Genomic DNA, 17262 nt, shown 5'->3' on the forward strand with positions numbered 1-17262 from the left:
TGATTGGAATATTTATTTTGCTTTTGAATTAAAATTATACCTATTCGAGTTTAAGTAAATTTTTCGAAGAGCTGGCTACTGTTTCCGTCACGATGGCAAGCCTACACATAACGCAAGTCCCAACAGAAAAAAAATGATTTTTTGCGACCATCTAAAAATCTCAGACAGTGTCCCTAGCAATTAAACTTCTTTGAAATATTTTTTTCTACCCCTCACCCGAGGAACCCTGGCCCACCCTTGAGACTTGCGACCCATCTCGACAGTAAAAAAAACTTTTTTTGCAACCATCTAAAAATCTTGTACAACAGACTATTTTAATCTTTTCTAGCGAACTTTTTTTATAAAAATTTTCTACCCCTCACCCCTGGAACCCTGGCCCACCCTCGAAATCCCGACAGAAAAAAATGTTTTTTAACGACCATCTAAAAATCTTGGACAGATCATTTGAATCATTTCTAGCTAACTTTTATGACAGATTTATTTTTACCCCACACCCAAGGAACCCTGGCCCACCCTCGACTTTTAGTAGCGACTGAAAAAAATGTTTTTTAACGACCATCTAAAAATCTCGGACAGACCAATTGAATCATTTCTAGCTAACATTTTGACACATTTTTTTACCTCACACCCCTGGAACCCTGGCCCACCCTTGACCTCGTCGCGACAGAAAAAAAAATGTTTTTTAGCAAGCATCTAAAAATCTTGGACAGACCATTTGGATCATTTGTAGCTAACTTTTTTGACACATTTTTTTTTACCCCATCCCCAGAGCCCTGGCCCAACCTTGACTTTGTCGTGACAAATCAAATTTTTTTAGTGACGGTCTAAAAATCTCTGACAGACAATTTGGATCATTTCTAGCTAACTTTTTTTAATCAATTTTTCTGAAGTCACCTCTCGAAACCCCAGTTTTATTTTCACCTTATTTCCTTACTTTACTCTTTTTCATATTTCAAAAAGAAAGACTAAAATAAATGTTCTTCGGGCGGAGTAAAAAGAGGGCGAATTTTACTTCTTTTCGCCACTTACAATTTGAAAAGGATTTTTTAATGTTAAAAGAATCTTTACACAATTAAATAAAATTAAAATTTTTTTTATCATATTTATAAAAGAATAAAAGTTATTTGGAACACTAAACTTTGATAAAAAAAACTTTTGTATGTTCAAAGCAGATTTAATTCAATTCAAAATTAATTATATATTTATTCTCCATTCAATGCATTGAAATACACAGCATCTTACATCAAGTCAATACACGAAATTAATTAATAAAAGACTGAAAATATATGTGAAAAATGTTCTTTACAGAAGTGAATGGAGATGTGGCTCTTCGCTAGCAAACAAAACAACACATGGGTTTATTTTTTTGAAATATATATAAATTTATAGTAGTGTATGTATTATAGGCTAAAAACTATTTACTTTTACTGACGGTTGTGAAATTTAGGAAATGTATACGGTTTTTCTGCTCCAATAGACCACAAATCTGCACGAATAGTGAGAAAGAACATTTATAATCGCGCGTGCACTCTGCCGTTTTGCCGCCGCAAAAATACTCATTTCTGCGTAAATCCTAGGTTCAGCGTTCAGCGCTAGAGGCGCCCTTGCTGCTGCAGCTGCATTTTGTTTTGGTTTTTGACTTTGACTCTGCTGCGTTCTAAAGATCAGACCCACCTGGAGCTTTTATTGTCCTTCTTCCCAAACCTTTTGACAGCGGAATTCGTGGACGCACTATTCGCGAAAAGTATTAAGTTGGCGCTGTCAAAATCAATGCTCGAGCTTATGTAATGTCTTTTGGGGTTTCGCTGTGCCTATTTCGCCTGGAAATAGGCGATGAGTACCCACTTCTAGACCACCTTTCCTACACAGGTCTGCTCTAAACATTCATAATTAATTCGCCGAGTAACGAATTTAAGTTAAATTTTAACTTTCATATTATCTCTTCACATTTAAATGCATGAACAAAGTTCTGATATTTGTATTTGTTTCGCAACAGAAAAGTTACTACGGCGTACATAAATTAATCTCGCTTCTTTGTAGTCTTGACCTTATTTTAATTGTGCCATTTTTACTTTAAAGCTCCAAAGTACCAACATCGTAGAATGGCCAGTCGAGTGAATCCCAAAGGAAAACTGCTGAGTGGCGGAGACTCGAAGAAGCAGAAGGGTCAGAGGGAAATGAGGTCAATGCGGGTGGAGACTGTTTTGTGCCCCATTGCGTCCTCTTCACCGCCAGTCAACTCGCCCTGCAGCAGCAAGGAGCAAACACCCCAGCCAGCAGGTCCGCACACACATATTCCAATCAACATGTAGCTCTAATTATATATAAAAAAAAAAACAATAGATTCAACAGGAGACAGTTCGTCGATTGCTGAAACGGTGGCGTCTTCGAGCAAGACTGGTGGTTCGGAACCAGTGGCCTTTGTTTCTGGAAACCCATTTGTGGAAGTTACCAAAGGAATACTACATCTTTACAAAGAAAAGTAAGAACCTATCTCGATTATTGAAAGAATGTTGTTATTTTTTTAAATAATACAGATCGTTATGAAGCTCTCAATCATAAATTCTTATATTTTTGATTTCAGTAATTCATTTAAAAAATTATCTTAATTTCTAATCCATCTCCATTAAAATACTATTTATGCAGTATTGCATAAATTATTTATTCTTTCCTTTGCAATTAATTATTTCTTTAAATAGTGAACTGACCTCCATGGAAGACGAGGCTCAAAGATCAGAACAAGTGTGTTTATTGGCTGTGCCGTCGTCCCTCAGCTGTCAAGATTTGTTAGCTTTCACTGCAGCATGCCACGAGGATATGAAACACTTGAGAATCATTCGACCCGAAGATTCCTCAGCTTCGCTCAACCACTACATGGCACTGATCGAATTTCGATCTCAGGTTAGAAATTCATTTCATTTTTGATTCGCATCATTCAACTCATAATTTCAGGTGGCTGCTGACGAGTTCTATCGGACCTTCCATGGAATTCCTTACAGTTCACTATCTGACGACGAGCTTTGCAATGTTGCCTATGTGTCTGGGGTGGAGGTTGTCCGGGAAGGGGATTGCGTGGACCCACCTCCAGGCCACACAGAACTGCCCACTTGTCCAGTGTGTTTAGAAAGGATGGACGAGTCTGTTGATGGGATTTTGACCATTCTTTGCAACCACTCATTCCATTCCAACTGTCTTGCCAAATGGGTGGATGCAACGTGAGTTGTATAATATAAAAAATAAAAAAAAAAAATTTGTTTGAAGAAGTTGACACTCGAGGAGATGATCATGGAAATGAAGAGATCGGGCTTTTCCTCGTTGCAGAAAAATTGTTTTTATTCAAAAACAAATGGCTCTACCAGTTTCGGTCACGGTCTGCGACCCTATTTCATGAGCAAAACGCGCTGCTAGTCAGCGAGCAGCGCGTTTTGCTCATGAAATAGGGTCGCAGACCGTGACCGAAACTGGTAGAGCCATTTGTTTTTGAATAAAAACAATTTTTCTGCAACGAGGAAAAGCCCGATCTCTTCATTTCCAAAAAAAAAAAAACTAAAAAAATGAAAATTAATTGATAATTTTTTTTATCACAGGTGTCCTGTCTGCCGCTATGTGCAGACTCCTGAGGCTGTTGACAACAAGTGTTTTGAATGCCAGTCGGCTGATTCGTTGTGGATTTGTCTGATATGTGGGCATGTAGGCTGTGGAAGATACGTACAAGGGCATGCTTCTCAGTAAGAATATGCGTTATTGATTGAAAGTAAGAGTGTTAACTTATTTCGATAAGGCACTTTTTGGAGACGCAGCACTGCTACTCAATGCAATTAGGAAGCAATCGAGTGTGGGACTACGTTGGAGACAATTTTGTCCACAGACTTCTCCAAAATAAAGATGATGGAAAAATGGTCGCTGTTGGGGCAGATCAAGAAGGGCGTTCTCCTGAAAAACCGGGGGTATGATATACCATGTGGAAATTTTGAGGAAGGGATTTATTGAAGTTTTTACAGGCTGGAGATGAGAAGGTTGACTCTTTGCAGTTGGAGTTCACTTATCTTCTTACAAGTCAGCTGGAGTCTCAGCGGCTCTACTTTGAGGACAGAATGATCAGACTACAGCAAGAAGTTCACAACGAGGTAATTCTCGAGAGGTTTCAAGTAGCATTTTTGTTAAATTTATTTTGTTTAAAGAGAGAGGAGCTTCGGGAGAGAGTTGACAAGTTGTCGGAGGAGAACCAGCGTTTGAAGAAGCAAGTTGACTCACTCAAGAAAGATAAACAAACGCAAGAGAAAAAGGTTGGTATATTTACGATCTGCAATTCTATCAAATTATAGTGATTCTTTCTCAGATCCAAACATTGAATGCAAAACTGTTAACTACAAAAAGTGAGCTGCAACAAGAAGTTAGCATGAGTCACGGAATGCAGCAAAATCAGAGCGCTTGGCAAGAGAAGTTCAGTGCCCTGGAGTCCAAATTCAACGATTATCAGAACAATAAGGAGAAAGTAAGATATGAGTAGAATTAATAGCTTTATGCTTAAAATCAATTGAACTTCAGGAACTGACTGATTTAAAGGAGCAATTACGAGATGTCATGTTTTTCTTTGAGGCGCAAAATCAGATTTCCCAGTCTGAACTGAAGGACGAAATCTCTGAAGGTCAAATTGTCATGCCAGAACCACAGTCTGATGCAAGCGCTTCAGGGTCTAAAAATCGCAGGAAGAAGCACCGTTAGTAATGAAATTTCCAAGGGTACTTAAACTTCAAATAGCGTATGTACTGTACTCCCAATGAATGCTGCTTTGCAGTGAAGGAGCAATCAATATATTTCATGTTTCCTCAAAATTATCTGTCAGTGTTGTTGTTTGGGAAGAGATTTAACTCTTGAAGTGCGTTAAGTAATACTATTAATACTAACCATTTGCAAGACTGGATTCCGAGACTACTTTTTAAGTGATTCTAAAATTAAGAATTCCTGGTTTCACGAATTTATTGAGAATTTTAAATTAAATTAGCTTTCCACAAGACTGATATTTTTTCACTGTACCTACCTATATCGTAATCAAAATGGTATTTGAAAAACAAACCCCAATGCTAATTGTCCATAATACCAATAGAAAATTTTTATTATGATGAAATTACTCGATAACTCCTCTCGTCAAAAAATACATTAAATTTTAGCTATTTTTTCTTTGAATTTGCAAAATTTAAACCAAATTTAAGCAACCTGGAATTAATTAAAATCCTTATTCAGGTGGTTGTCTGCATTATTATTATTATTTTTTTTTTCAAATGGATGCTTTTACTTTAATACATAATGCATGTTTAAGTCACACTGAACATTTGCCGGACTAGATAGGCTTTCAATGTCACTATTTGGCGTAGGGTAAGGCGACTCTATTACGCCTTCGTCATGTAATTCTATCTTGAGTAATTTATCAAATTCATTTTTGCGGCCTGTCAGCACAAACGACGAAACTGAACCAGAGCTTTCTTCGTCACTTGAAGAGTCTTGCTTCCTCAGGCGAGCAAATTTGGACACACTGCAGTCCACACTGCTGCCGACACTTGCATCGGAAATTTTTCTTTTCTGACTTGCCCTTTCCTCTTGTATTCCTATGTTCACCTTTGACTTGTTTTCAATTTTGCCGTCCACAATTTTGAAATTAGGAGTGTGATCGGACACCCGAGGAATATCATGAGGAGAGGACAAGTCCAAGTTTAAAAAGTCTAGTGCCAGGATATCGCTAGGGTCTACCTTGTGGACGCAAGAGGGTAAGTCTTTTGGGTCAAAAATGGCCTGCGGTAAATACGGTTCTGGTGATGGAGCGTCTAGAAGTTTGTAATACCTCTTAAAAGGGAGGGATGCTTCGGCAGATCTGTCTGCTTCCTCCATCAGGTCACCACATGGAAAATTCACTGATTCCTGTCCATCGAGTTCCAATTCTGGATTTTCCGAATCACTTTCGCCCCACACATGCGAGTACTCATAGTCACTGTCTCGATCGGGGTAGCAGAGTTCATCGTCGGAACTGTTCCCCTGATACTGTTTTGGGTAGATTCTAATAATTTCATTCTGTAAATCTGGATCGGAGTGTGAAGATTCAGAATATTCATCGCTGCTGCACCGTCGGGCGCGAAGAGGAGCAAGATTATATTTTAGCCAATTCACTCTGGCCTGGTGGTTTGCTCTAGCATTTTGACCTCGTGGTAAAGCTTTAAATCTGGCCACACAGTTTTCCTCTATGTCATCGTCTTCAGTGTCAATGTCTGATTCGATATCCAAAATCTCAAAGCGCTTCTTCTGAATGTGCTTAGATTTTGTGAATTTCCGCCTTCGAGATTTCCAGACATAAGTTGGTGTGGGTCTTGCCTAAGATTTTTTTTTCATAACTTATTAAATTGGCCTGACATTTTAATTCTCACATAAGCTTCCTTGGGAAGTTGGCTGTCTTGGTAAGTGTAAGGGATCCAGTTGTGGTGCTTCCGGAAGGCTTCAAAGTCTTCAGGGGCATTTCCTGGCTGCTCATACTTTTCACATTTTTCTGGCCTCAGCTCTTGCAATTCCTTTTCCAAGTCGAATCCCAGCTGATTTCCAGGAATGGAGAGGTGGGATGAAGCTGCACTTACTACAGACTGCTCCGAGTCTGAAGAGTCCACATCACAACTCCACCCCACATCCTTTGTAATCTCAATCCACTTTAATCCGCTGTTCAATTATTAACAACAATAAATATTTGAAGTAAAAATGTTTAGTAAAGAAAAGAGTCTCACTTTAGAGATTTGCATTTTCGTTGAGATGTCTGCAACTCCAAGGATTCTGCCACGGTGAGGAAATCATCAAACGAGTGTCTCCTCAGGCGAAGTGTTTCTTCCGTGTTCCACATTTTCAATTCTTTTCCAGGATAAACTGCTTTTTATTTAAAAAATGCATTGATAAATTTGATAAGTTAATAAAATTATAATATATCATATAACATACCTTAAAAATTTATTTTAAAAATCTGCGCGCCTTTGCCTTCTCGTTGTGTGTTTGTTTATTTGTTTTTTCATAAATAACACATTATTGATGGCGCTTTTAAAAAATCTTTCTGTTGGTCGTCTAGACACTAGACATATCGGAGAGGTTTTGAGATCATGAGCAGAATTGCGATTCACTATCACATATAAATATGAGAAATATATTTTGCATTTGTGCACATTGAGCTAAATTATTATTATTATGGCCTCAATAAAAATTAATCACGGATTATGAAGCATGGTTTGTTACATATTGTACACAACTGTACGCAGGTTGTGAGAATCGAACAAATTCAACAAATCGCTACTCCATCACCAAATTTCCTTTCACGGAGCGCATGAATATATTGAGATAACACAATTTAGGCAATTTAGGTAGTGGCGATGCTCAAGAAGCAGCTATTATGAGACTAATTAATACATCTCGACAGAATCTTTCATCACTTTGGCCAGGTGACAGAAATGCAATGAAAACTGCACCGACAACTAACAGACGCTGGATTTCCCAAATCAGAGGATCATCACGATTGCTGTAAATAATCAGAAAATTATTACAATTACATAACGCGAAATTGATTGAAATAATAACAATTGGACAAATAAACAACAATTAAAAATATGTAATTTATACAAATCACGTCATAATGTGGTGATTGGTGATGTGACTGGTTTTTTCATTCGGATTCATCGATCTATCTTGGAAACCATTTCCTTATTTGTCTTTGGTTGCGATCGGCCACTGGAAGATAGAATGAAAACGACAAGTAAAGACAGAAGCAGCAAATACAGCATGAATAGTTGTCGGGGTGGGGAGAGTTGGCAAAAATAATGGAGCAAAGTGCAAGTAGCAAAATACCAGCCCGGCCAGCCTCGAGCGACTGGAAGTTCTGAATTCCTCGGGTGCCGCAGAATCCCCCACGTTCACTACAACCCGGTGCAAGTACCGACATGCAAATCACGTGGCCTTCCCGCTGCATGAATTCAAGCGAACGTCAAATAGCAGGGACGAGGAGCGACGGTGCTGCCATGATTATATTTTTATTTATTATCCGAATAATACTTGAGCGATCATGGCGGACTTGCTGGCTGTCCCGTTGAAAAAACCGTCGGACATCGACGTGACCAAGCCGCTGAAGAACTTGATCGCGTCCGTGTACAGCACGTCGGACAAACCCGTCGACTACACAGAGGAGATCAATGAGTTCAGCAAGCTCCGTAACAACGCCCTGTGGAAGGCGTTTGAGAAATACGAGTCGTCCCTCGAGCTCATTTATTGGTATGACTAATGTCAAGTTCAACAGTTCCCAGGCATTTGGGGCCGCTAATTGCCGCTGACACACGATTTTTCCTCACTTACATCGTCCTTTGCGATCGCCCGTATTTTGCACTTCGCAAAACAAATATGACTGTGCCTCGTGTATTGAATTTCTGTTGGTTTGAGCAAATCTAAAGACGTGATGACCCCCCACAACGGCTTAATTTTTATTATCATTTGTATTTCCTTGATATCAAGATGAGTGCCGGCTAAGGCAATTAAACGTTTTCACGTCAAATTGTCTATAATTTTCAATTTTATTAGTAACTTTAATAGTTTTTGCGCTCCCCAAATGTAAATTAATTATTATTCAACAAGGAAAAAAACAAAGACCTTGGGGTGCGGTGGAGCCACTTCGACCGTTACGAGCTATTTGATCTTTGTAGAATGAGTCATCTCTTCCGTCTACATGTCAATACTTTTTTAATCCAGATTATCAATTAAAAAGCAATAAATATTTCAATCGGCATAAATAACCTCAAATTTGATTCAGTTTTATTTGCAAAAAAATTAAAATTTCTCTGAATTATAAATAGATTATGGTAATAATAATAATTTAAAACATGTAAATCTATTAGATTTCATGATATATTTGTTGTTTCTAAGTAAACCAGATTAAATTTAATAATCCTTGAAACGAGCTCAATTATTAATTATTTATGCAACTTTAATTTGCTTACAGCTACTATGACCAACTATGTGCAATGGAAACGAAAATCCCTGCTCATGAAATTCAGATCCCCTTTAAGTGGAAAGACGCTTTTGACAGGGGCAGTCTCTTTGGAGGCAGATTGAGTCTAAGTAAGTTTACTTGTTCAGTAAAAGATTTTATGCATATTGATATTATTATTATTTTTCATTCAGCAATTGCTTCTCTTGCTTATGAGAAGGTTTGCGTCCTATTCAACATCGCTGCACTGCAGAGTTGTGTGGCTGCCAATCAGACCATGGAGACGGACGAAGGAAGAAAACTCGCCGCCAAACTTCTGCAGCAGTCAGCGGGAATTTTCAACCACCTCAAGTCAACAGTCTTGTCTTCCATCCAACAAGATCCGACACCAGATTTGAAAGCCGAAACTCTTGGTGCTCTTTCAGCTCTGATGCTGGCGCAGGCGCAAGAAATTTTTGTCCAGAAAGCTATTCAAGGTGAGGAAAAATTCATAATAGAGAATTATTTAATTTTTGAAATAAATATTATTACAGATCGCATGAAGGATGCTGTGATTGCAAAACTGAGCTCGCAGTGCGACGAGCTTTACACAGAGGCCTACAAATTGATGCAGAAGGAAAGTCTGCACCCTCTTTGGGAAAGAGGAGACTACGACTGGCTTTCGGTAGTTGGAGGAAAGCAAGCTGCTTACAAAGGCCTGGCTCAGTATTACCAAAGTCTAGTTTGCAACGCTGGTAAAAGTGTTGGTGAAGAAATTGCCAGGCTTCAGGTCAGTGACTAGAAAAAAATTAAGTAAAAATTTGTCAAATAAGTCTTAAATTTCAGTATGCTCTTGAGCTTTTCAAGACTGCACAACAAGTTTCTGGAAAGGCTACCTTCTTCCAAGACTTTGTAAACAAAGCTCAGAAGGCCTTGACTGAAAGCAAGAAAGACAATGACTTCATATACCACGAGAGGGTGCCAGACTCAAAGTCCTTGGCAGCAGTCGGAAAGGCACCTTTAGCAAAAGCCATTCCCATGACCGAGAAAATGAGCGCTTCTTCTAAAGGTGAACACAGCAGCTTTCTAGTTTTGCTTATTTTAAAATTTATTTTACAGACTTGTTTGAAAATCTCGTGCCTGTGCCTGTATTACAAGCGATGGCTGCGTACAGTGTCAGGAAAACTGATTTGGTCAACACAGAAATCATGAAACTGAGAGAAGCTACTCAACTGCTGAATAGGTATGATTATTAAATTTTCTTAAAGAGGTTATAAATAACATTTTCCTTCCAGCATTTTAGCATCTTTAAATTTGCCAGCCGCTTTGGAGGACACCACTGGTGCTGAGATTCCTCATTCGATGCAAGAAAAAGCAGCAAGTGTCAAATCAAGTGGAGGTCTGAATGACCTTCAGAAAATGCTTCAAGAGCTGCCCGAACTCCTACAGAGGAATCAGGAAATTCTGAATGAGGTAAAATATTTGATTGACTGCGTGAAAATCTCTTTAGATTGATTTATTTATTTATTCTAACAGTGCAATCGAATGGTGAAGGAAGAGGAGGATTCTGACACCCAGCTCAGGAATCAGTTCAAAGAGAAATGGACTAGAACTCCATCAGCTAAATTGACTGACACCTTCAAAGCAAATGTCGTTAAATACCAGTAAGTCCTTGTTTCCTTTTTGAAATTCCTTGGCTAATTTGCCATTGCCTAGAACGATCATCACGAATGCAATTGAAGCTGACAAGAAGGTGAGGGCCAAATTTGAAACACACTCCGAGGGAATCTACCTGCTCGATGGAGACATCAGTGCCTTGCAAGCAGCACTTCCTGCCTGTGGCTCGAGTGGCGCCAGCAAGAGTTCCGCTGCTTGTCAGTTGCGCAAATTGATGGAGAACGTAAATTTTTTTTCTTACAAGTTTTCCGTCTTTTTTATATTTTATTTCTTTTTTGCAGGTGGAGGCAATAAAAGCTGAGCGAGATGTGATTGAGAGTGAGCTGAATTCCCCGACTTCAGATATGCATGATAAGTTTTTGTCGGCTCTTGCTCAAGACGGTGCTATCAATGAAGCAAATTTGTCGGTCGAGGCTCTTGGCCGCACTTACGGTTCACTGAGCAAACAGGTTCAGGAGAGCTTACAGCGTCAAGAAGCACTGATTGCAGAGATTCAGGTTTAAATTTTAAAACATCAATTAACATAAATATTAATCCAATCTGTAGAGAGTGAACTCTGAATTTTGCAAGGAGAAGAGTGGGGCTGGGGCAGCTGCAATGCAAAGAGAAGAGATGCTCAAGAAATTGGCTGCCGCCCATGACGGATTTATGGAGCTGCAGGTCAACCTGAAAGAAGGTTCCCGTTTCTACAATGACCTGACTAATGTATTACAGATTATTTAATTAATTAATGTGTTTCAAACTAATTAATCCCAACAGCTGCTGGTGAATTTCCAAAACAAAGTTTCTGATTTCTGCTTCGCCCGCAAGACGGAAAAGGACGAACTCTTGAAAGATTTGACCTCTGACCTGAGCAAGGTCACTGCAGGGACTCCCAGCATTCCAGCCCATCATGAGAGTGCACCTCCAACGCCGTCCTCGGCTCCAGCCGCTCATAGTGCACCTCTTCCCTACCCTGTTCAGCCTCAGGGAATGCCTCATCCGTATGCACAACAAGGAGTCAACCCGTATGCGGCTTATGCTCCGATGCCCACTGGTTACAACCCTTACGCTTATCCGCAAGCTCCTTATCCTCAGCAACAGCATCCTGCTTCCTACTCTTATCCGTACCCGCCACCGCAAACAGGGTATCCTCAGCAATCTGGCTTTCCTTCATATCCAGGCTACCCGCCTCAGCCACCCCCTAACCAGCAGCAGCAGCCACCTTGGTAATAAGAAAATCAAAATAGCAGCTTGAAACTCGCATAAAGTCACTCCTGATGAGGCTGGGTGCTAATTGTTATATGAATTCTTTTTTGCTGAGGTTAATTAATTCAGCTGCTAAATTTTCTGCAAATTTTAAGCCACCATTCAGAGCTTTATTGAGGTATTGTTTACCAAACCAGTTAATTGTGATGATCAACAGAATGGATGCCTAACATATATTTTAAAATAACCTTTTTTATCAAACATATTAGCACTATTATTTTGATTCAAGCAAGTGCATTTTTAGTCTTTTTTTTTGTAGAATTTTAATTTTAACAATATATTATCTTCATGTTATAAAAGTCAGCAGTTTTGAAATAGCAAAATACAGCTTTTGTGAAGTATGAGTTATTTAGATATATGTCGCCTTTTTTTGGATTTCATAATGCAGTTCCCACATTAATTAAGAAATGTATCCATTATATTACGATGAATAAAATGGAAAGTAAAATTATTAAGACCTAAATTTTGTATTTTCATCAAAGACACATTTTCGCACAATATTTTATTAATACAAATAACTATTCAAATTTTAAAAAATAAATAATGATAAAGATAATACGGTTAATATTAATACAGACTATTGCAAAAGACGAGCCACAAAAAATAATTGTGACTGACGAGAATAGTGCGATCGGATCGGAGACAACTCAGAAACTTGTTCAGTTGGTACAATTTGGTACTTTTGAAGAATTTAAAGTCGGCCATTTAATACCACCGCGAATTTCTAAATCTTCATTGTAAGTCAAAAATAAAAATGGCGCTTTTATAAACCTTCTGAAGAACTAAATTATGTACAATTTGCTAATATTTTTGCACCGGAAATGGGATAGCAAACCAGACAGACCAACATAAGCGCTCTCAGTTCGTCTTGTCCCATCGACCGGCCATTTTTCATCCGCGGCTGCAGTCGTCGAAGAACGATAAAAATGCTGCGAACCGTTGTCGGCAGGCTGAATTCAGCCGTAAACAAAGCCGTTTTCCGTAGCGCTGGAAGTGAGTGTCGTTTGTAACAATTATTTTGCTCCTTTCTGCATGTCGAATGTGGATTAACTTGGAAAAACTGACTGACCTTCCTCTGTTTTTGCTTGCAGTCGGCTCTGTTAGGTGCATGTCCAAGCACTCGACAGAGACAGATGCCGAATTCGACGCCCGCTACGAGGCCTTTTTCAACAGGGCAGACATCGATGGTTGGGAGATCAGAAAGGTATAAAAATTTTAAAGGCCTTTGACTTGACCAGGCTATTTTCTAAAATAAATTCTAACGCAGGCAATGAATGACCTGACTGGAATGGACTTGGTGCCCGAGCCAAAGATCATCACCGCAGCTTTGAAGGCTTGCCGAAGGGTTAATGACTTTGCCCTGGCTGTTAGGTACCTTGAGGCTGTCAAGGAAAAGTGTGGCGGAAAGGTCAACGAAATCTACCCTTATGTTCTCAAGGTATTCAATATCATTAAAAAATTCACATAAATTTAACTTAACTTAAAAAAACAGGAAATCCGACCCACTTTGGAGGAATTGGGCCTGAACACCCCCGAGGAATTGGGCTACGATAAGCCCGAGCTCGCCCTCACTAGTGTTTATGACATTCACTAATATTAAATGTTTTAAAATAGTAGGAAGTTACCCTAAACTTGCAGTATAATATTTTGGCTGTTCTGTTTCTATTCCAACTACAATCCCTCGAAACAGTAGCACTTAAAAGATCTGCAAGAGCAGGGAAAATGTGTACATTGTTATGAAAATAATAAAAAAGTTGTCAACCCTAATTTTAGAGCTGTTAATTTTATGACCACATTAAATTTTTTGAAATATTCCACATTAATAATACTTAAATTTAATAGCTTAATTATACTCTCTTGGGAAGGCCATATGCCTAGAAAATAGTTATTTTTTCGAACTTTTCCTGGTTTCAATACGTTCATAGGAAAAACAATAAGCCGTAATTTATCAACTCATTTATTGATAAAATTATTATCTCTTCAGATAAGTTTAAAATTTTCTTTTTTCAAAAAAGGATATCTACAAAAAAATATAATTTTATATTTTTTTAAGGTTGCACTGCATTTTTGAAACTCTAAATGCTATTTTATTTTCATGGGTTATTGTGCTATTTAACAAAACTAAAGTAAAGGTTACACAGTAAATTTTTACTTTGGAAAGCTAAAATTCGCAAATAAATTTTCAACTTCCTACTCTCACATCAGTCTAATTGAAAAATTACACTACTCCTTCTTTTCCTCGCTAGCCTCTTTTTTCGCACGCAATCTATTTCTCCACGCAGTCATAACAGTCCTGGGATGAAGAGGCAAATAACCAGCAAGACCTGTTATGGAATAAAGAACAATTTACTTTAATTTATGAAAAATTGATAACAAAGAATCTTAATACCAAGAAGTTCAGCCACTGGATATGTTAAATTGACACCTCTTGCTAGCCAATGCTGAACCCTTTCAAAATTAAATGCAACTAGTTTTTGGTTTTTCTCATTGGGCAACGGGTCGTAGGTTCCAACCTGTTCTATCACTGGCATGTGCTGGTTTGTGTGTTGCTGTAACAATCCACAAATTTAGTAGTAAATTAAAAAAAAAATTATTGTATTACCTCGGCAACTACAATGTGATAAAATGGTCTGTTTGTACATCCCATCCGAACAAAGCGAATTATCTTTTTTGAGTCTTCTTTATAAGGGGCTCCACCACTGGCTGCCTTGATAAGGTTCCTCAAGCGAGGGATCCTTTTTGCTGCCATCACGGATATCTACGAGAAACAAACTTAATTAAATGGGCTACATAATTAAATATTAACAAAAATCTTTATTTTGGTAAATATGTATTGCTTGCGTTTATGTGTATATGTAATAGTTCAATTATGATAAATATGTATTATGAATTATGATAATGATCTCTCCAATTCTTAAATAAGCTTTTAAATTTTTGCTCACCCCAACGCTTCTATGAAACTTTTCCTTCAGATTAAGCCTCTGCAAAATATTAAAATCACCAGGAAAACTTCAGAAAACTGAGAGCCAAGCTGAGGGCAGCGTTTTGTTCTCTGTCTGGAGAGGTGAGCGTGGTGCGAGCGTGAAGCCAGGTTCACAGGTTCAAACGGTTATACCGGCAGGGGGCGGGGATATCGGTAGCCGGTTGTTTGTGGAGCGGGGTGGCGCGACGTATTTTTATAATTTGAATCCAAAAGCACACGCAAATGACACTCAAGCTGGAATTTATAGTTCACTGCGTACTATCTTTTCCGCGTCTTAGGAACAAGTATTTTTAATATTTTTATGCATCCATATTTAATACATTTAAAAATATATGTCATATTTCTTCACCTTCTTAAATTTAGAAATACATAATATTATATAATTATCAGCAGAATATTTTTATGAACATGGTAAGAATATTACAGGCATTCATTTTCATTAGGCTGTGGTGCATTGTATGAGATCAAAGTATAAAAATTTTTTCCACTGTTCTGAACAAATTTATATATATATTTTTTTTAAATTTTACAAGCTATGTGTATTCATAAAAGAGATATTTGCCTAATAGCTTGCTTGTTATCTTTTATATTTAATCAAATGTTTATACCATTTTTTTGAGATTGAAAAATCTTTTATATTTTTCAAAAATTTAATTATTCGGATCATTAGGACCAAAGTTACGATTTTTTGAGTTTTCGTTTTTACATAAACTTGAACAGCGCAATGACGCCGATGTCTCTCTTGTGTGAGACGACCGCGGCTTTTTAGTCCAAAAATTTTTGAGGCGGGTCGCAGAGTTTTTATTAATTATCTCGCCTGCTAATGAAGTAAAAATTGAGAAAATTCACAACTAAGCTCAAATACATCTATTGTTTTTTTATTGTGAGAATTCAGATTCTGAAACATCTATGCAAAATTATTACAGTGTTTTTTCCACTTCAACTTTGACTGCAGCACATAGATTTCAAGTAAAAAACACAAATTAATTATGATTAGTTGCTTAAAGACTTGGCTCAAAACACTTGAAGCGTTCTTGTCAATGGCATCAATAGAATAATTTAAATTTAATTCAACCTTCTTAAAAATGTGATGTTCATACTAAACTGCCGAGCGCAAATACTTTGCTCCCACTGGTCCGAATCGCATAATTCTAATGATGGTTGATTCAAAATTTTAAGCTCCAGAGCAAGAAGGTATTGTTAAAGCTCTAAGTGCCCTAGGTCACCCGCTGCCCTCTTGACCTCTGGTTTTTAATTTCAAATTAACTTTCATCAAAATTTGACAATTTTAATGCTGATTTCAACGAACCTAATATTGGCCGTGTCAAAAATTTTGCACCCACATAATTATATTTTGTAAAATTAGTAAATAATTTAGGAGAATAAGTTAGGAGCGCATTCTCATGCTATTTGTATATACGCTTTGTGAGATTTTCAACATTTTTAAGTCTCCTTGGATCACCTGTTTTTTGTGTTCTCTATTGTTATTGACGATTGCCTATACCTGACATGCTTCCCTCTCTTCTTCCACCCCCACAAAAATCTCCAAAGCAGCCAGCAGGCAGCAGCGACCAATCTGTTTAGTGAGGCCGCGGCCATCCTCTGATAAACAAGTATGATTCTCGCCACTCGTCTTGTGTCGCGGTCGATCGTGACAAAAATATTTTAATAATTAAAAAAGTGAGTGTAAATATAAGGAATTTATAATAATTATAACGTGTTTAAATTTTCCAAAATTTATTTGAAATAAATATGAGAATAAAATATATATAATTTTTATTCTCTATTAATGATTTTAATTTTAACAAATAATTATTGATAAAAGCTGATGAAATTAGTTAAAATTGGAAAATAAATATAGTTGAGATTTATGAATTTTTTTTACAATTTTAGCTTCTTGAACTTATGCGTGTTATCATCGCGGATCGCGAGTTGCCCTAACCACGATGCACCGGGCACCCATTAATAAATAATTATTTTAATATTTTTAGCTTCTTTATATTGATAAAAGTTTGGGAATAAAGATTTTCGCTTCAACTATGCAATTTAACGACCGCGCAGAGTGCAGAGCTATAGGATTAATTGGATTTAAAAATGATTTCAGATTAAGATTGCATTATGCTTTCCGCAATTGCAATGGGCTTTTTTTCATGTTTGAATTTTGAAAAATTTAAATTACTAAATACTAAATTATGAGAATAATTAATCGTAATTAATAATGCACTTGAAAAGAATAATGCAGTCGCAAAAAGGCCAAAATGGGGCAATTGCTCCTTGTAAAAGGTCGATAAATAAATAATTTGACAATAAATCATCTATTGATATATTGAATGATATAATATGATATTAATGATATACGCGATCGAGCGATCTCATCCTT

General features: G+C 37.5%; 5 protein-coding genes across 15 annotated transcripts; 3 read left to right on the top strand and 2 right to left on the bottom strand.

Annotated features, from left to right (window-relative positions):
• The first annotated feature begins 1619 nt into the window (after positions 1 to 1619).
• Positions 1620 to 6906, top strand: LOC132198561 (BRCA1-associated protein-like). The gene is made up of 11 exons (XM_059622641.1): positions 1620 to 1869; positions 2080 to 2280; positions 2344 to 2482; positions 2700 to 2901; positions 2953 to 3215; positions 3588 to 3728; positions 3782 to 3947; positions 4002 to 4127; positions 4182 to 4286; positions 4340 to 4495; positions 4549 to 6906. Exons 1-11 carry the CDS (start codon positions 1788 to 1790, stop codon positions 4723 to 4725), a joined length of 1758 nt encoding a protein of 585 aa, XP_059478624.1. The 5' UTR covers positions 1620 to 1787; the 3' UTR covers positions 4726 to 6906.
• On the bottom strand, positions 5106 to 7798 carry LOC132198562 (uncharacterized). 11 transcript variants are annotated; one of them, XM_059622649.1, is made up of 6 exons: positions 7649 to 7798; positions 7495 to 7540; positions 6973 to 7147; positions 6765 to 6903; positions 6417 to 6699; positions 5106 to 6363 (listed from the first exon to the last, which is right to left on the bottom strand). In XM_059622649.1, the coding sequence occupies exons 4-6, from the start codon at positions 6875 to 6877 to the stop codon at positions 5293 to 5295; spliced, it is 1467 nt and encodes a 488-aa protein (XP_059478632.1). In that variant the 5' UTR covers positions 6878 to 6903; positions 6973 to 7147; positions 7495 to 7540; positions 7649 to 7798; the 3' UTR covers positions 5106 to 5292. The 11 variants fall into 11 exon arrangements, with proteins under 11 accessions (XP_059478632.1, XP_059478636.1, XP_059478631.1 ...); XM_059622653.1 differs by having other exon boundaries at positions 6973 to 7099; positions 7491 to 7540; XM_059622648.1 differs by having other exon boundaries at positions 7491 to 7540.
• Positions 7799 to 8045: 247 nt separating this feature from the next.
• On the top strand, positions 8046 to 12356 carry LOC132198560 (programmed cell death 6-interacting protein). Its single transcript, XM_059622639.1, has 12 exons — positions 8046 to 8286; positions 9008 to 9126; positions 9190 to 9471; positions 9529 to 9764; positions 9821 to 10043; positions 10094 to 10217; positions 10270 to 10447; positions 10511 to 10638; positions 10691 to 10874; positions 10933 to 11148; positions 11198 to 11356; positions 11411 to 12356. The coding sequence occupies exons 1-12, from the start codon at positions 8081 to 8083 to the stop codon at positions 11861 to 11863; spliced, it is 2508 nt and encodes an 835-aa protein (XP_059478622.1). The 5' UTR covers positions 8046 to 8080; the 3' UTR covers positions 11864 to 12356.
• A 374-nt stretch (positions 12357 to 12730) lies between these two features.
• Positions 12731 to 13666, top strand: LOC132198563 (cytochrome c oxidase subunit 5A, mitochondrial). The gene is made up of 4 exons (XM_059622654.1): positions 12731 to 12892; positions 12991 to 13103; positions 13167 to 13337; positions 13392 to 13666. Exons 1-4 carry the CDS (start codon positions 12826 to 12828, stop codon positions 13491 to 13493), a joined length of 453 nt encoding a protein of 150 aa, XP_059478637.1. The 5' UTR covers positions 12731 to 12825; the 3' UTR covers positions 13494 to 13666.
• A 272-nt stretch (positions 13667 to 13938) lies between these two features.
• On the bottom strand, positions 13939 to 14990 carry LOC132198866 (small ribosomal subunit protein bS16m). Its single transcript, XM_059623136.1, has 4 exons — positions 14842 to 14990; positions 14502 to 14657; positions 14289 to 14448; positions 13939 to 14223 (listed from the first exon to the last, which is right to left on the bottom strand). The coding sequence occupies exons 2-4, from the start codon at positions 14646 to 14648 to the stop codon at positions 14123 to 14125; spliced, it is 408 nt and encodes a 135-aa protein (XP_059479119.1). The 5' UTR covers positions 14649 to 14657; positions 14842 to 14990; the 3' UTR covers positions 13939 to 14122.
• Positions 14991 to 17262: the final 2272 nt, after the last annotated feature.

The sequence above is a fragment of the Neocloeon triangulifer genome, unplaced genomic scaffold, assembly GCF_031216515.1.
Source record: "Neocloeon triangulifer isolate White Clay Creek 2 clone unplaced genomic scaffold, ASM3121651v1 ptg000013l, whole genome shotgun sequence".
NCBI classification, from domain to species: Eukaryota; Metazoa; Arthropoda; class Insecta; order Ephemeroptera; family Baetidae; genus Neocloeon; species Neocloeon triangulifer.

What these genes read in the sequence shown, in the direction of transcription:
- LOC132198562 (XM_059622649.1), bottom strand. Translation starts at nt 6,877, where the DNA reads ATGTGGAACACGGAAGAAACACTTCGCCTGAGGAGACACTCGTTTGAT. An exon ending in CGAAAATGCAAATCTCTAAA is followed by an intron (nt 6,700 to 6,764) that starts GTGAGACTCTTT and finishes ATAATTGAACAG; the next exon opens with CGGATTAAAGTGGATTGAGA. An exon ending in AACTTCCCAAGGAAGCTTAT is followed by an intron (nt 6,364 to 6,416) that starts GTGAGAATTAAA and finishes AAAAAATCTTAG; the next exon opens with GCAAGACCCACACCAACTTA.
- LOC132198560 (XM_059622639.1), top strand. Translation starts at nt 8,081, where the DNA reads ATGGCGGACTTGCTGGCTGTCCCGTTGAAAAAACCGTCGGACATCGAC. An exon ending in ATCAGGAAATTCTGAATGAG is followed by an intron (nt 10,448 to 10,510) that starts GTAAAATATTTG and finishes TTATTCTAACAG; the next exon opens with TGCAATCGAATGGTGAAGGA. An exon ending in GCAAATGTCGTTAAATACCA is followed by an intron (nt 10,639 to 10,690) that starts GTAAGTCCTTGT and finishes GCCATTGCCTAG; the next exon opens with AACGATCATCACGAATGCAA.
- LOC132198561 (XM_059622641.1), top strand. Translation starts at nt 1,788, where the DNA reads ATGTCTTTTGGGGTTTCGCTGTGCCTATTTCGCCTGGAAATAGGCGAT. An exon ending in AGACCACCTTTCCTACACAG is followed by an intron (nt 1,870 to 2,079) that starts GTCTGCTCTAAA and finishes TTTACTTTAAAG; the next exon opens with CTCCAAAGTACCAACATCGT. An exon ending in GTTCTCCTGAAAAACCGGGG is followed by an intron (nt 3,948 to 4,001) that starts GTATGATATACC and finishes AAGTTTTTACAG; the next exon opens with GCTGGAGATGAGAAGGTTGA.
- LOC132198563 (XM_059622654.1), top strand. Translation starts at nt 12,826, where the DNA reads ATGCTGCGAACCGTTGTCGGCAGGCTGAATTCAGCCGTAAACAAAGCC. An exon ending in CGTTTTCCGTAGCGCTGGAA is followed by an intron (nt 12,893 to 12,990) that starts GTGAGTGTCGTT and finishes TTTTGCTTGCAG; the next exon opens with TCGGCTCTGTTAGGTGCATG. An exon ending in TCTACCCTTATGTTCTCAAG is followed by an intron (nt 13,338 to 13,391) that starts GTATTCAATATC and finishes TTAAAAAAACAG; the next exon opens with GAAATCCGACCCACTTTGGA.
- LOC132198866 (XM_059623136.1), bottom strand. Translation starts at nt 14,648, where the DNA reads ATGGCAGCAAAAAGGATCCCTCGCTTGAGGAACCTTATCAAGGCAGCC. An exon ending in ATCACATTGTAGTTGCCGAG is followed by an intron (nt 14,449 to 14,501) that starts GTAATACAATAA and finishes GGATTGTTACAG; the next exon opens with CAACACACAAACCAGCACAT. An exon ending in TCCAGTGGCTGAACTTCTTG is followed by an intron (nt 14,224 to 14,288) that starts GTATTAAGATTC and finishes ATTCCATAACAG; the next exon opens with GTCTTGCTGGTTATTTGCCT.